Consider the following 18,444-nt stretch of genomic DNA (forward strand, 5'->3'; position numbering starts at 1 on the left):
AATACTACCCCCAGTTACAAGAATATGACTACTGTAATACTGCTCCTATGTACAAGAATATAACTAGTATAACACTGCCTCCTATGTACAAGAATATAACTATTATAATACTGCCCCTATGTATAAGAATATAACTACCATAATACTGCCCCCTATGTACAAGAATATAACTACTATAATACTGCTCCTATGTACAAGAATATAACTACTATAATACTGCCCCTATGTACAAGAATATAACTACTATAATACTGCCTCCTACGTACAAGAATATAAATACTACAATACTGCTCCTATGTACAAGAATATAACTACTACTATAATACTGCCCCCATGTACAAGTATATTACTAATATAATACGGCACCTATATACAAGAATTTAACTACTATAATACTGCCTCCTATGTATAAGAATATAACTACTATAATACTGCTTCCTATGTACAAGAATATAACTACTATAATACTGTCCCTATGTACAAAAATATAACTAGTATAATACTGCTCCTATGTACAAGAATATAACTACTATAATACTGCCCCCTATGTACAAGAATATAATTACTATAATACTGCTCCTATGTACAAGAAAATACTATAATACAGCCTCCTATGTACAAGAATATAATTACTATAATACTGCCCCCTATGTACAAGAATATAACTACTATAATACTGCTCCCTATGTACAAGAATATAACTACTATAATACTGCCCCCTATGTACAAGAATATAACTACTATAATACTGCTCCTTATGTACAAGAATATAACTACTATAATACTGCCCCCTATGTACAAGAATATAACTACTATAATACTGCCCCTATGTACAAGAATATAACTACTATAATACTGCTCCCCCATTTACAACAATACAACAACTATAATACTACCCCCATTTACAAGAATATGACTACTGTAATACTGCTCCTATGTACAAGAATATAACTAGTATAACACTGCCTCCTATGTACAAGAATATAACTATTATAATACTGCCTCCTATGTACAAGAATATAACTACTATTATACTGCCCCTATGTACAAGAATATAACTACTATAATACTGCCCCTATGTACAAGAATATAGCTACTCTAATACTGCCTCCTATGTACAAGAATATAACTACTATAATACTGCCCCTCTGTACAAGAATGTACCTACTATAATACTGTTCCTATGTACAAGAATAAAACTACTATAATACTGCCCCCTATGTATATGAATATAACTACTATAATACTGCCCCTATGTACAAGAATATAACTACTCTAATACTGCCTCCTATGTACAAGAATATAACTACTATAATACTGCCTCTATGTACAAGAATATAACTACTATTATACTGCTCCTATGTATAAGAATATAACTACCATAATACTGTCCCTACTGTATGTACAAAAATATAACATATAGTAAAAGGAAAGCCAGCTCACCCAGTACTTATAATCCAGCTTGCACGGAACCAGGTGGATCCACACCAGAATATGCTCAAAAGAAAAAGGGATAGTTGTTCCAGCGTCTGGTAAAATAATTCTTTCTTTATTTTTCGTCCATTAAAAACTTGCAAAAATTACAAAGGTTGCATAGAAAGGGTTGGGGAGCAAGACGCGTTTCGAACGCTCACTTGCGTTCTTTATCACTGCATAGCTGCACAATGAAAAGGATTCTCTAAAATACTAAAAATGTGCCAATGAAAACAGTTGGAACAAATCACATGACATAATTACCACATTAAGCAACAGGTGCATGAAAACAGTCAATAGTGATTCATGGTTTCTCTCTTCAGATTAAAACCCTTTGGGCTTCTTGAATCCAGATTAAATATTCAATGCGCTTCTTTTGTCAATAATTTTCGCTTTATATCTCCACCTCTTGCATGTGGAAAAAGTTTTTCAATACCTAAAACTTGCAAAGAAGACATGTCACGATTGTGCTCAATAATAAAATGCTTTGCGATAGCAGAGACATCTCTGCTGGTGTTATTTGAATTAAGTATGTCATTATAATGTTCATTAAACCTAGTTTTTAATTTACGTGTAGTACAACCTATATAAAATTTATCGCATATAGTACAATTCATTTTGTATACCACGTTCTCTGAATCACAATTTATATTCATTTGAATGATCAGAATCATGAAAAACAGAACTGCACAGTGTGTATGAACACATGCGACATTTCAGTGAACCACATTTAAACTGCCCTTTTTGCTGCAACCAAGTGCTTTTTTTTATATGTGGATCAGAAAAAAATGTTGGAGAAAGTGAGTCACCTAATGAAGGTGCCCTTTTTTTGCCACAACATTACAGCCTTTTTTTCAAAATGCATGCTAATGTTTCATCTTCAACAAGTATTGGTGCTCTCAATAGATGTATATCTGCGGAGGTTGGAACGATTACGTGGTCTGACCACGCACCGATCTACCTACGTGTACATCTTGCGCACCAATTCAACCCAACACCACACTGGCGACTAAACACCTCTTTATTATTGAATGGCTCTATAATGACAAAAGCAACAGCAGAATTGACTTCTTATTTTGAATTAAACGACAATGGCACAGTTTCCGACGAGACTTTATGGACAGCGCACAAAGCGGTGATACGGGGAGTCTTCTTACAACAAGCGTCACAATTGAAAAGAAAGAGGGAGCAGCACAGGAATGACCTCCTGACTGAGTTGAAAAAGCTAGAAATATTAAATAAAACCTCCCCCTCCCCGGCTACCACTGAGGCCATATATCAGCTCAGATTCAAACTGCGCTCTGATCTGCTGGCAGTATATGAATATAACCTCCGCAAGTTCCAACTTAGTCACTACGCCATGGGAGATAGGCCGGGAGCAGTTTTGGCCAGGCGGGTCAAGAAAAGGGCTGCAAAATCCAGAATAGATCATCTACGGGACTCGAAAGGGTTGATAGCCAGAAGTCCAAAGGACATAGCTGCAGTCTTTGCTGCATACTATAAATCTTTATATAACCTAAAAGATGATGTTGATACCCCACAGCCACAACAGTCAGATATTGATCAATATTTGAGTGATTTGAAGCTCCCGAAGGTTTCCTGGGAACAGTTACAAATATTGAATGCCCCCTTCACAGAAGTAGAACTGAAAGATGTTATTAATTCATCCAAATGTCACAAGACCCCTGGCCCAGACGGCATGGCTAATGAGTACTATCGTGGTTTCCAAAAAATTCTTACCCCATACCTTATCAGGTTATATAATACCTGGAGAGACTCGGGAAAGGTAGCAGTACCTAATTTGGAGGCTACGATCGTCACATTGCCTAAGCCTGGAAAGACCCCTGATTCTCCAGGTAATTTTAGACCAATAGCACTTTTGAATAGTGATGTAAAGATCTTTACCAAGCTCTTGGCTGTTAGACTAAATCGTGTCGTTCCTTCCCTGATATCCTCGGATCAAGTTGGTTTTGGAGCTGGTAGGGAAGCTAAAGATGGTACGAGGAGGATGTTGGATCTGATCAGAGTGGCAGAGTTGAGCGGCCTCCCCAGTGCACTCCTGTCGCTAGATGCTGAGAAAGCGTTTGATAGGGTGCACTGGGGATACCTTAAAAGTGTTTTGCTTAAATTTGGACTAAAAGGACCTATTCTGTCTGCGATTAACGCATTGTACTCCACTCCTTCCGCTAAGGTTTTGACGTCTGGTTTCCTCTCTGAATCCTTGCCCATAACAAATGGGACACGGCAGGGCTGCCCCTTATCTCCAGTCATATTTGCTTTATGTATGGAGCCTTTGGCTGAAAAGATTAGAAATAACTCAGAGATTTCGGGCATCTCGGTGGGGGGGTCCTCCCACAAAATCGGTCTTTATGCAGACGATGTGGTTATCCCGTGCACTGATCTGGACAGGTCCTTCTCTGCCATTATGTCCGATCTCAAAACGTTTACAAACATCTCGTATTATAAACTGAATGCAGCTAAGACGGTTGTCCTGCCGATTTTTGTTCCGTTGTCACTTAGGCAAAGACTGGAAGGGGCATACCCTTTTCAGTGGGCGCAAGAAGGAATGACGTATTTGGGTATCACCTTAACCCTTTCAAAACAATTGGTGGAAGTAAATTTTACTAGACTGATAAATACGGTGCGGGAGGAGCTGGCGGTATTACAAAACGTTGTTGCATCGTGGATAGCCAGGATAAATATTTTTAAAATGAAGGTCCTTCCAAAAATTTTATACTATTTTAGGTGTATCCCAATTAAAATCCCTTCTAAAATCATAAATACCCTTCAAAGACTGGCTAATAATTACGTTTGGGACAATAGGAGACCGAGGGTGTCTGGTAGACTTCTGTATTATCCATATGACATGGGAGGGATGGGCATGCCCAATCTCATAGCCTACTATAGAGCGGCGGTCTTGACGGGAATCAGGGACTGGTGGAACATGGACAGCGGCCACAAATGGTTGCAAATAGAGTCCTTACTTGCCCGAAACCATTCTACCAGATTGATATTGGAGACAGAAGTAGTGAAGCGAAGCACTATGGTCGCCCTGTTACCAACATTGGAGGCTACTATGCATTGTTGGAGGAATTTGGCATCCAAACTGCTGTTACTCCCCAGGACTGAGATCTCTTTACGAGCTTTAGAATATCATATTCCATATATTAACCTTCAACGTTGGGTGACAGCTGGAGTTCAATCGCTAGCAGACCTGTTGGAGGACAATGTAATAATTCCTTTTGATAAACTAGTTATGAGATTCCCGGATCTACGGCCCTTGTTTTACCAGTATTTGCAAATAAGGCATTTACTTCACTGTACACAGACATCCCCCTTTTTTATTCTACCTAAGGATAAAAGAGCTATGGGTTATTTTCTCCACTCTAAGACCGGTTCTAAGGGGGTTTCTATACTTTATAGTGCTCTAAACGACCCAGATCTGGACGATAAATTGATGTATATGACTCGTTGGGAATGGGATCTAAGAATTTCGACGGACCCTCAGGACTGGCGGGATGGTTTGGCTGAGGTCCAGCGAGTTTCGTCGTGTTTAAACCACATAGAGCAGCTTAAAAAGACGCACATGAGATGGTACTACTACCCGGCACAGATGGTACACTGCGGGTCTGAATCATCATCTTTATGTTGGAGAGGATGCAATGGGGAAGGCTCGTTGGGCCACATGTGGTGGTTTTGTCCAAAACTTCAATCACTATGGGGGGCATTGGATAGTTTGATATGGGATGTACTGGGGACTCACCTGGTGATAACACCTAGTATGGGAATACTTCATATAGGATTAATGGATGTCCCCTGGGAAATTAGAGGAATTTTGTCACATATTCTGATCACAGTAGATCAGCTATCGCGGCTAAATGGAAAGGAGTGGGCATCCCTACGGTGGGGGAGATAGTGACCAGACTAAACACGAACTGTCAATATGAAAGGGCTCTGGCACACACACTCAAGGCAAAGAAGAAAACTGCTAAAATATGGGAACCTTGGTTAAACAGCCCATTGTTTATACATGGGGAACATTGAGGAAGCGGGATATTTTGTGCGCCGTTCTGAGTTTGGGTGACGCGCGGGACGATTCTGGGCCCCTCTCCCTACCTTGCACCTCCGATCTTGCAATAGAGAAAATATGAGCCATCCGACATTCACAGCACTTACGGATATAAATTATTTCTCACAACCATCTAATATATGGGGAATTTAATGTAATTAATCCATTCTTTTTTCTTTTGTTTTCTTTTATGTATATGTATTTTCCTTTTATTTTATTTTTATACTGTTCACTTTGTACATTTTGTAAGCCCAGAGGTTGGGGCACAGTTTTGGGCATCTGTTGGCCCTATAGATTGTATGTTCTGATTTTTGTGCAAAATTCAATAAACACATTGTTTAAAAAAAAAAAAGTATTGGTAGCTGTTTAGTAAACATTTTTTTTATTTCTGTAAATTGTGCACTATATTGCAGCGAGATGACAGGTTTACTTTTCAAAAAATAATTTTTTACTTTTGTTTCAGGACGCAATAGATCAGTCCGTTTTTTGTCAGAAATTATTTTTTTACCCCTGTCCAATACCCATTGGGGATAACCCCGTTGTTTTAATATATTTGAGGTTAATATTACTTCATTTTCAACAACTATGGGATCAGAGCAATTTCTGACAATGTGAACTCACCTACTGGTATGGCTTTAGCTACATGCTGTGGTTGACTACTAGAAAAATGCATGATGGAATTACCTGCAGATGGTTTGCCATGAATAGCAGTGGATACAATTTCACCTGGAATGCCCGTAAGAATCAAATCTAAGAACACCAAAACTTTTGAACTATAAGAAACAGTAAACCGCAAATTAAATGAATTGTCATTCAAAAATGTAACAAATCCTGGAATGGCAGATTCATCTCCTTGCCAGATGAATACCATATCATCAATGAATCTACCATACCAGGACAAACTAGGTATATAAGGATTACTGTCTGAATACAAAAAACAATGTTCCCAATATGACATAGTCAGATTTGCCAAAGAAGGTGTGAAACGAGCACCCATTGAGACACCTTGGATCTGTAAATAAAAAATTCTGTCAAAAACAAAATAATTATGATTTAATAAAAAATTGGTCACATCTAATATATATTGTTGCATTATATCAGGATACGGACTGTACTTTTCCAAATGGAATCTCAATGCTTCCATAGCTACATAACATGGTATAGAAGTATATAAAGAATTAACATCACAGCCTATCCAGGTGTAATCTGATGACTATCTTTTGTTTGACAACTGATCTAAACTATCCTTGGTGTCTTTGATATATCCAGGCACGCGCTGTACCAAAGGTTGTAAGATCGAATCTAACAACTCACCACTTGCCACAACATTACAGCCTTTTTTCAAAATGCATGCTAATGTTTCATCTTCAAAAAGTATTGGTAGATGTTTAGTAAACAATTTTTTTATTTCTGAAAATTGTGCACTATATTGCAGTGAGATGACAGGTTTACTTTTCAAAAAATCATTTTTTACTTTTGTTTTAGGACGCAATAGGTAGAGATATAAAGCGAAAATTATTGACAAAAGAAGCGTATTGGATATTTAATCTGGATTCAAGAAGCCCAAAGGGTTTTAATCTGAAGAGAGAAACCATGTATCACTATTGACTGTTTTCATGCACCTGTTGCTTAATGTGGTAATTATGTCATGTGATTTTTTCCAACTGTTTTCATTGGCACATTTTTAGTATTTTAGAAAATCCTTTTCATTGTGTAGCTATGCAGTGATAAAGAACGCAAGTGAGCGTTCGAAATGCAAGTTTTTAATGGATGAAAAATAAAGAAAGAATTATTTTACCAGACGCTGGAACAACTATCCCTTTTTTTACAAGAATATAACTACTATAATACTGCCCCCTATGTACAAGAATATAACTACTTTAATACTGCACCCTATGACAAGAATATAACTACTATAATACTGCTCCTATGTACAAGAATATAACTACTTTAATACTGCTTCCTATGTACAAGAATATAACTACTATAATACTGCCGCTATGTACAGGAATAAAACTACTATAATACTGCACCCAATGTACAAGTATATAACTACTATAATACTGCCCCCTATGTACAAGAATATAACTACTATAATACTGCTACTATGTACAAGAATATAACTACTATAATACTGCTCCAATGTACAAGAATATAACTACTATAATACTGCTCCAATGTACAAGAATATAACTACTATAATACTGCTCATATGCACAAGAATATAACTACTATAATAGTGCTCCTATGTACAAAAATATAACTATTATAATAGTGCTCCTATGTACAAGAATATAACTACTATAATACTGCTCCTATGTACAAGAATATAACTGCTATAATAATGGTCCTATGTACAAGAATATAACGACTATAATACTGACCCCTATGTACAAGAATATAACTACTATAATACTGCTCCTATGTACAAGAATATAACTGCTATAATACTGCTCCTATGTACAAGAATATAACTGCTATAATACTGCTCCTATGTACAAGAATATAACTACTATAATACTGCTCCCTTTGTTCAAGAATATAACTACTATAATACTGCTCCTATGTACAAGAATATAACTACTATAATACTGCCCCTATGTACAAGAATATAACTACTATAATACTGCTCATATGCACAAGAATATAACTACTATAATACTGCCCCTCTATGTGCTAAAATATAACTACTATAATACTGGCCCTATGTACAAGAATATAACTACTATAATAATGCCTCCTATGTACCAGAATATAACTACTATAATACTGCCCCCTATGTACAAGAACATAAGTACTATAATACTGCTCATATGTACAAGAATATAACTACTATAATACTGCACCTCTGTACAAGAATATAACTACTATAATATTGCTCCTATGTACAAGAATATAACTACTATAATACTGCTCCTATGTACAAGAATATAAGTACTATATTACTGCCCCCTATGTACAAGAATATAACTATTATAATACTGCTCCTATGTACAAGAATATAACTACTATAATACTGATCCCATGTACAAGAATATAACTACTATAATACTGCCCCTATGTACAAGAATATAAGTACTATAATACTGCTCATATGCACAAGACTATAACTACTATAATACTGCCCCTCTATGTGCTAAAATATAACTACTATAATACTGGCCCTATGTACAAGAATATAACTACTATAATAATGCCTCCTATGTACCAGAATATAACTACCATAATACTGCCCCCTATGTACAAGAATATAAGTACTATAATACTGCTCATATGTACAAGAATATAAGTACTATAATACTGCCCCTATGTACAAGAATATAACTACTATAATACTGCCCATAGGTACACGAATATAACTACTACAATACTGCCCCTATGTACAAGAATATAACTACTACAATAATGCCCCTATGTACAAGAATATAACTACTATAATACTGCCCCTATGTACAAGAATATAACTACTGGAATACTGCCCCTATGTACAAGAATATAACTACTATAATACTGCTCCTATGTACAAGAATATAACTACTATAATACTGCCCCCTATGTACAAGAATATAACTACTATAATAATGCCTCCTATGTACCAGAATATAACTACTATAATACTGCCCCTATGTACAAGAATATAACTACTGGAATACTGCCCCTATGTACAAGAATATAACTACTATAATACTGCTCCTATGTACAAGAATATAACTACTATAATACTGCCCCCTATGTACAAGAATATAACTACTATAATAATGCCTCCTATGTACCAGAATATAACTACTATAATACTGCTCCTATGTACAAGAATATAACTACTATAATAATGCCTCCTATGTACCAGAATATAACTACTATAATGCTACCAATATGTAAAAAAATATAACTACTATAATACTGCCCCTGAACAAAAATATGTTCTATAATTCTGAACACCATTTGCAAAAATAAAACTACTATAACAAAGCAAACAAAGATACAAAAATAAAAAAAACACTAGTCATAAAAATAAGATCCACAATAATTTGAGTAAACACACGTAACATGGGGAAATTTAATTTGTTTTTAATTTACAGCAGAAAGAATAGAAAGCATTCAGAAAACATTTTCAATAGTTTTAAGGGCAATTCAAAACATTTTGCATGGTTCCAGCAGCTGAGTTCTTCAACAGATCCATTGATTTCAGTGATGTATTTTTTCATTTTTAGTTTTTTACATGCACAATTACAAAAATAAAACTTACAAAAAAGGAGACATCTATATTAGCTTTACATGCAAGCCTTGGGGACCCCCGTTGGCGCCAACTACTGTGTGGAACTGCCGTAAGCGTGCAACCATGTAGGGATTTCACGTTATATTGTCTATTTCTCTCACACAGTACAGATGTGTTTTTTTTGTTGTTGTTGTTTTTTTTGTGTTGTTTTAACGTTCACACTAGAAGCTTAAAATAAAATGCTGAAGACAGGATAGATTTAACAGTTACATATTATGACAGACTCCTGGCACTTGGGAAATTTCATGTACCCCATCCAAGTGAACTGTTGGTATGCAATGCATCTTACATTCAAAAGCCTAAAATTTCACAGCCAAGGAAAGGTCTATTGCAAAAAGTTTGCTTTCATCAGATGCCCCTTTTTTTTTAAGATTTTCAAAAGCATGATGCATCTGATGCACTAGAACAGGCCCCTGTGACTGCTTGTATGTTGGTACAGTTACTTGGAGAGGTCCTGCATGTTGCTGAATCTGATAACATTATTAACACACTGCACAACACTGACCTTTTTGTTTTTGTTTTTTTAGTACAAATATACAGATAATACAGCATAACAATTGAGACCAGTACTCTTGCCAGGGTGACAAAAAGTTACATTCGTCATGAAAAGTGGAAATATTAATATACAATTCCAGATAACAAAATTCTAAAAGATCCACTAATGCTATTACTAATACATAAGTAAGCAGTGATTTTTTTTTTATTTATCCAAAAAAGGCGTTTTGATATGTTTTTTATTTTTTTTTTATTTCTTCCCGTTCCTCATGAATACATAATAAAATACATTCTTCTAGGGACAATCAATGTCCCGTCAAAAAAGAGCAGTATATAACTATTTATTATTTTTGTTTAATGTACAGACTATTCATAATGGTGTATTGTGCGTGAGCTCATGAAGAATTTATATAACATATACATTAGTGTATTTAGCTTGTTCCTATCTGTACATCCCACGTGAAAGGAAATGAACGGTTTTTAAAAAAATTGCAGCAAGAGTACTGACCTCATCATTTTTTATTTTTTTTTTCGGCTTCAATTTTGAACCTTCATCTCGAACAACCTGATTAAAAGTTTCTTACATATGCACATTGTGTATTCTTTACATGTTAAGTCTTAGTATAAAAAAATTATACAATAGAAACTGTTTCGGTAAGGGAAAAAAAAAAGGCTAGCGCACCCCTGAACAGCACTTTCTCCTCTTACAATCAAAAACTTAGCAGATTGTATTCCAAAAAGTTTAGACAGGTATCGGCATTGAGTGCCAAAATGTATCGTACTGAAGCACACATAATCATTTTGCATTTTATTCCATGTTATAAATACCTCATAATCTGATCACTTTGGCTTTTTAATCTCTGTGTGGAAATAATCATATACCATGAGTTCCCTACAAGACCAGTTTGCATCATTTATTTTTAAATTATTTTTATTTATTTTTTTTATACTTTTATGTGCAATTTTTTTTTTTTTTTTAACATTTTCTGACTTCCAGCAGGGAGATATGAAAATGTGAAACATATTTCTACTTTCTTACTATTTCTTTTTTTTTTTTTAATAGATTTTTTTAAATATTTTTTCTTACATTTTTTTTAATTGAATTTCATTCTACATATTTTTTTATATTGGTGTGAGTTTATGGTGTTAAGCGCATATAGTTTTCTATGAGTATCTGCTTTGCAAAATGTAACTTAATTTTTTTTTTTTAAGCAATATAGCATTCACATTACTTGGCACCATTGGCAAAATAAAATAAAATAAATAAAATAAAATAAAAATATTGTAAGATGAAATAATGTTTGGGTAGCCAAAATTAAATGTAAACATATTAGTTTAGTAATGTTACTTTGCTTTTTTTTTTCTAAGTCTAAATACAGTAGCTTTTTTTTTGCAGTTTAATCATGCTTCAGCAAAATGTTCTTCTACAGAACATTTAAAATAAAGTTTTCTTATAGTGAAATAAAATTTTTGTCTCATTTTACAGACCATAGCCACTAATGCTTTGCTTTTTCAATTCTTTTGTGTTCTTGGTTTCATGCACATATCTTAATTTTTTTTTTTTTTAGTATATACAATATGTACAAAAAACACATCCAAACTTTTCAGATTCATTCCATCAAACTATACAAATATTAATAATCTCCAGCCATGTTATTGACCCGCATCCATAGAGAAGATATTTCATTCAATATTCAGTAATAATATCTTTCAAATAGTATTTCTCATTTCCAATCCCGCCTTCTATATACAAATCTTTCTCCGGATGAAAAAAAGCCCCAATACACTAACTGGCCAGCACGCAGCACCACATTGATTCTTAGGTGGTAAAATGTTCAGGCAATGTAAATGCAACCCTTATGGGCAGTATAGGTTTCGAAGCAATCGATAGACGCAAGGTTTTATTTTCTTTCCAGCTGTGGTAAGAGCTTTTACGGTTAAACCATTACGTATATGAACAGTAGAACTCATGAAAAATACAGTTAATGGTCATTATATTTTTCATTTCTTTTACTTTTGCATCCGAGACATAATCTGTAGCGTTTGGGCTCAAATGCAAAATCTGTAACAGGACCCCAACCTACCATGTGCAAATTATAATACTGGTGCCTTCATATGTGGCAGGCAAACTTTATGCCCTTCCAGACACAAGGGCTTAGGTGCAACTGTTTCTTCTGCACCCGCTACAACTAAATCTCTGGTTGCAATAGAAGAAAAACAAAAATCCCCAATTCTAAAATTTCTCTATTGTAAAAATTATTATGTTGCTACACTATAATACACAATATACCCACAGAACAATCACTTTCTCTGACCAAGCTGGCAATGGGCATATTGCTTGGTACAATTCGGTTTGGTCTGTTTTGTTCACCTTTAAATAGGGGACAGTTTTGATTCTACAAAAGAAAAAAATATTATTTTGGTTACAACCTTGAAACACTTAAAAAAAAATTCTTATGCAATATGTACTGTACCTCTGTGTTAGCAATATATATATCGTGGACTTCAAATTTCTTCCCACGGAAAATATAAATTACGCAATGCATAGATATGTCTATTTACACGAATGGGAAAGTCTTATTAAAATGAACTAGGAGCAGATGGCATTACATATGGTCAATGACTCCTAGACCACACTAGAATAAATGTGTGAAGAAGTCCACCATTTTTGGCAAACTTGTGTTGCTCCAGTAGGTAAAGCATTAATATACATAATCTTGTATGGATATATATATTGCATATGTTATATGGCATACAATATGGGAAATACTTCAGAAATCTACAAGTTACAGCTTAGGTACAGACATGAGAACATAAGACAGTCCAAACTCTTCCATTATACGTTCCTTCATAGCTCCTTGTGAGTGATCGATGGCTCTGGGTTTTGCATTCATCTCTTGCTTGTGCATTTCCACCTTTCCTCAATAATTTTTTTTTTTTTGGTATAATATTTGTACAGTTCCACATGTTGTTTGAATTCAGCCCTATGTTGAATTAACGCAGCTCCAACCACATAGATTGGAGTTTCTCTTAAGCATCTCCTGGCGCCATTTTTGATTCTTTAAAGTTTTTTGTTGTTGTTTTTTTTTTTTTTTTTTTCATATCGTTTCCCATGATTAAACAGAAGATTAAAATCCAAGATGTCTTGCTGAACAAAGCAAAAGTTGTCCATGAAAGTGCAAATGCAATGACCAAAAAGATTACTGTTAAAATCCTGCAGGTGATCTCTCGAAAACTGCAGTGTTTTCATTTTTTTTTTTTTTTTTTTTTAATTATTTTGTTGCATGTCTCTGCTAAAAACAGAAAATGAAAACAGTCCAAAAAGCGCTGTCACATTGCTAAGGGACGTTGTTTTAATTCTTCAAGTTCCTTGGCCTTTTTCAATTCTTTCACTCTGGAAAAAAAAATACAAAAAAAAAATAAAAAGAGATCTATAGAGCTACAATTTTAGTGTCACGATTTACCAGAATAGAATTACAGTTGTACTCATGCAAGCTTCAAGTGTCCATTGTGTAAAATAGCAGAAATATATTTTTTCTCTCAATAATTGCAACCCAATAATTGCTATTATATAGAAAAGGACAATTTAAAAACTTGTATTTTGTACTTTGTTTTTAAGCATTTTTTTCTGCTCTTTTACATCATTTAACGGTCATCGTAGACAAAATCTGAAGGTTAGACTTCCCAACTGGCAAAAAAAAATCATTTTCTCCCATAAACTCAGATTCCCAAAGTATACATAGTTATGTCTATGACGCATAGAATAAAAAAAGACAGTTCTAGCTAATAAATTAGTAGAAAGATGAAAAAAAGTCCAAATCAGTCATTTTTTTATTTAACCAGTATAATTTGCTGAGGGTAGTCTAAAGAGTTTTACCTGGACCTGCTCGGTATAGTCAGGGGCAGATTGGTCTACCAGCATACTATAGGGTTCTCTAGTGGGACTAGGCTATGACATGATAATCAGTCTCAAAAGTCCAGAGTAAGACAACCCCATTTAAAGAAGACCTTTCACCAGTTTGTGCATGTTAAACTGGCCACATCATGGAATAGTGGCTGCAGAGCTGAGTAAAATGTAGTTTTTATTTTTCCATTCTCCTATCCATTGTGGAGATATTAGCTTGAAAAGTTATAATTTATGTTAAGTCCAAGGGGGCATTACCAAAGATTTGTCTCTGGGGGCGTGTACTTCTTCCCCTGCATGAGGTTCACTACTCATAAGTAGACAGCAACACAAGGGAAGAAGAACACACCCCACAATAGCTTAGAACAGGCTTTTTCTTGTGTGAGATATATAATGACAGTCAGTCTGTTCTCCTCACTGGTCTCTCCACATAGCTTTGTTTGATAACAAAGTACTTGGAGTAGCACAGAGGTAAGTGTGATTACCAACACTTGTTTAGGTTTCATCTCACAGAAGTCAGTGTAAATAGAGGGGCAGTACAGCTGAACTGTGCGCATTTTGAAAGGAAAGCTGCCAGAAGTGTTTGTAATGAGACAAAGCTCAGCTCCGCGGTATGCCCCTCCCCCACACTGGCTGCTGTGAGATAAAAGCTAAAGAACTGTTAGTAATCACACTTATCTCTGCTCTACTCCCAAGAATTGTGATAACACACTGCTGTGCAGTGACACCAGTAAAAGAACAAACTCTCCTGTGTGAGATGTGACAGTCTGCTTTCCTATCTGGTATAAGAGATGTGTATGATTACAAAGTGCCTGGATTGAGTGTGATTACAGACACCTTTCTTCTCAAAGCAGTCAGTCTGGGGGAAGGGGAAGTACAGCAGAGCTGATCTTTGTCTCATAAAAAACACATCTCACCTCTCATTGTTCTGTCAGCTCTGTTGTACTGCCTCTTCCCCTACAAGTACTGCCATGAGATGAAAGCTAAAGAAGTGCTAGTAATCACACTTTTCTCTGCTTTACTCCCAAATTTGTTATCACTCACATCTCTGCAGATAGACCAGTAAAGACAGCAGACTGTCTGTCATTTCATGTCTCACACAAGAAAAAGCCTGTTCTAAGCTATTGTGGGAGTTTGTTCTTCTTTCCTGTGTGGTTCTGCTTGCTTATGATTGGTTATACTCATGAAGGGGAAGAAGTACACTACCCATGAAAAAACTATGGTGGACTTAATATAAATTATAACCTAAAGTTTACAAGCTAATAGCTCCGCAATGGAGAGGAGAAATTAAAAAATGAAAAAACAATGTTTTTCTCAGCACTGCAGCCAGTATTCCATGATGTGGCCAGTTGTACATACTGAAACTGGTACTTTTTAAAGGTGACTTTGGAGCCAAGCATTTGCCATTAGTTTATTCATTTCCTGTTATTTGAATGTAATAATATTTTTCATTATATATACTGTGTGCACAATGATAGCAAAAAAAGTAATAAATCAATTAAAAGTATATGTTCTGTATAACTGAATAGCTACGGGGTTCCACAAAAGTGAATAGGGAGTAAAACGAAATATAACTTCTCATTAGCAAAAAATATATAAATCTATATCTATGTGAGATAACCAGTAAATTATACATTTTACTTTTGAAAAACCTTATGGTATGGGTGATTTACTACAACTTGTGCACAGGAAGAGTAGGGCAGTTGACTACAAGAACCAATTAATTTTATTTTTTTAGACTTTGTTTTAATAATGAAATTGTTTGCTTTAGGCTACTTTGCTATGCTTTTTGTTCCTCAGTCAACAAAACTGCCTAATCTTGGTCTTGTTGCCCATCACGATGCAGCGCTTTAATTATTCCACATTATTTAGAGGGAATCTATCACCAGGTTTTTTGCTATCTTATCTGAGAGAAGCATGATGTAAGAAAAGGGACCCTGATTCCAGCAATGTATCACTTAGTTTACTGGGTGCAGCAGTTGTGACCCAATCAAAAGCTGCCCCCACCCACACCACAGCTTTCTGTGTACATTGTCTATTGACTATGAGCTGCTTATCAGAGGAGGGGCGTGGTCAGACCAGGGATCACATGCTCTGTAGTCCTGTAGTGATAATCTCTTGGTGATAAAACGTTCATTGTATTGAAACAACAGCACACAGCCTAATAAGTGACACATCCATAAAATCTGTGTCTCAGCCCTTTCCTCATGCTGCCTTCAGAATACATAGAAAAAAACTGCTAAAAGATTCCTGTTAAGAAATGAAAGTTGAGTGCCGATTAATTGCCATGGGCAACTAGGCCATTTTTATTCAGCCACTTTTGATAAATTATTACATGTATCTTCATAAAATTTTGAGCAACTTTGCACATATCCAGCTTAAGAGGAGTTTTCTGTTTTATTTCATATTCATGTCCTGTTTTCCTCTGTAGTGCATTGTGTGAGTTCATATAATTCAAGCCAAACATACATATGTATAGAAAAAACGCTGTGCGAGGGAATTATTTACTTAGTCTCATCTCTGCAGTTAAAGGGAACCTGTCACCAGAAAAAAAAGCTGTTAACCTGCAGATATGGGGTTAATCTGCAGGTTAATAGCGTCATTAAACTGTTTGGTGCCTCTACTTAGCCAAATTCTGCTGGGAGAAAATTAACTTTCTTTCCCCCCGGCAGTGTTCGGCTTCTAGGCATAGGGCCGGCACCAGCACGGGTTCAGTCACCGCTCTGAAAATACACAGTGTTTTTTTCATCCATAGCAGGCACATTAATTGCCTGCAGATCAGTGGGTATCTGAGTCCTGAGACACCCCACTAAACGTTCAATAGACCCCTAAACAGTACGTAGCTCAGGAGACAGGAGCTGAGTATCTTAACTGAGTGCGCACACAGAGCAGAATGTAGCTTTAATAAAAGTATTGGCTATTAAGTCTATGCTTTCCATTGAATGCGTACCCTTGTCTGTGTGAGCTGTGCACTCCTGTCTGATGAGCTGCTCACTGTTCGGATGTTTAATGAGTGCTTAGTGGGGGTCTCAGAACCCCCTGCTGATCTTCAGGCAGTTAAAGCACCACTCCAGCGGTTTTTAGTTATTTTTTTTTTATTTTACCGCATGAGTGGTACCACTAAGATAGTGACTGTTAGATCTGACTTCCGGTAAGTCATAAGCTGTGGTCACAACATGGCGGACTGGGACCAGAGTGGCGCCGGAGAGAGCAGAAGACGGGTGCTGGTAAGTATTTTACTAGGGAAATGGAACAGACATTAGTGATACCACTCCAGTGATGAAAGTAAAAAAAAATACTGGAGTGGTGCTTTAAAGTGCCTGCCAGGATAGAAAAACAACATGAAGGTTTAGTTATAATTTAACTTTATTTGGGTGCCCAAGAAACGCATAATGTAATGTTTTCAAGGAGGGTTTGGATGGTGAGGGGGATGTTTCTTAATCCCTGGCATTTTTAAGTAATATTGGGCAGCCCACCTTAGACATTTTCCATCTTGGGTATCCCTTTTTGCCTAAACCAAGTGGAATGAGATGAAGACATTTTGGTTGGCGTACTCAAGTTTTCCCTTAAGGCCCATTCCAAGGTACTGGGCCAGATTTACAAGAAATGAATATTTACACTTCCAAACATTCACAGATGGCCTATGTGAGCATGGCTTGGGAGGATTTTTAGCCTGTGGGTATAAGTAATAAATGTTTGCAAAACTAAAGCAAATTCTGTCTAGTTAACATTTTTGAGTTACAGTAAGCTTTTCTAAACAATAGACACATCCGATATTTTTGAGCAAGTTCAGCATCCAAAATTACTTGTTCAGAATATGGCTATACATGCCCTGAGAAATAAGAGAATATTGGAGGAAATTTGCAGGACAGAAAAACAATTGTTACTGAAAATAATTGTACTCTGTATTACACATTCACAATGATCGGCTTGTTGGCTGTCTTCTCATAATGAATAACAAATGGCACATAAATAAGAAATATTCGGCTCCTTCTCCCTTTAGGGTTTCTCATGCACTTTTCTCATGCTTAGCGTTGTTTATAGAAGGGTCCTAAAACCAGGTAGTGTGTGTGTGATCCCTTTAGTCACCAAAACAGTAAAACACATGGGTGCTACACAACCTGAAATTAAACAGTCTGTAAAATATACTAAAGTAGGGCTCAAATAAGAGACATAAACATCCATTCTGCTCATGCATAAAAACATTTTTTCTTTAACTTTGTAAAT

General features: G+C 35.8%; 1 protein-coding gene across 8 annotated transcripts in view; it reads right to left on the reverse strand.

Annotated features, from left to right (window-relative positions):
* Nucleotides 1–13,562: 13,562 nt before the first annotated feature.
* The window catches only part of CAMTA1 (calmodulin binding transcription activator 1), a 2,249,809-nt gene continuing 2,244,927 nt past the window's right edge, over nucleotides 13,563–18,444 (reverse strand). For all 8 annotated transcript variants that reach the window (XM_073656516.1, XM_073656517.1, XM_073656515.1 and 5 more), the window contains one exon: nucleotides 13,563–13,707. In XM_073656516.1, the coding sequence (XP_073512617.1) occupies nucleotides 13,644–13,707 (64 nt within the window). In that variant the 3' untranslated portion in view covers nucleotides 13,563–13,643. The remainder of the gene's footprint in view (nucleotides 13,708–18,444) is intronic.

The sequence above is a fragment of the Phyllobates terribilis genome, unplaced genomic scaffold (genome assembly GCF_046119375.1).
Source record: "Phyllobates terribilis strain yellow unplaced genomic scaffold, ASM4611937v1 Scaffold_12__6_contigs__length_324123572, whole genome shotgun sequence".
Taxonomy (NCBI): domain Eukaryota; kingdom Metazoa; phylum Chordata; class Amphibia; order Anura; family Dendrobatidae; genus Phyllobates; species Phyllobates terribilis.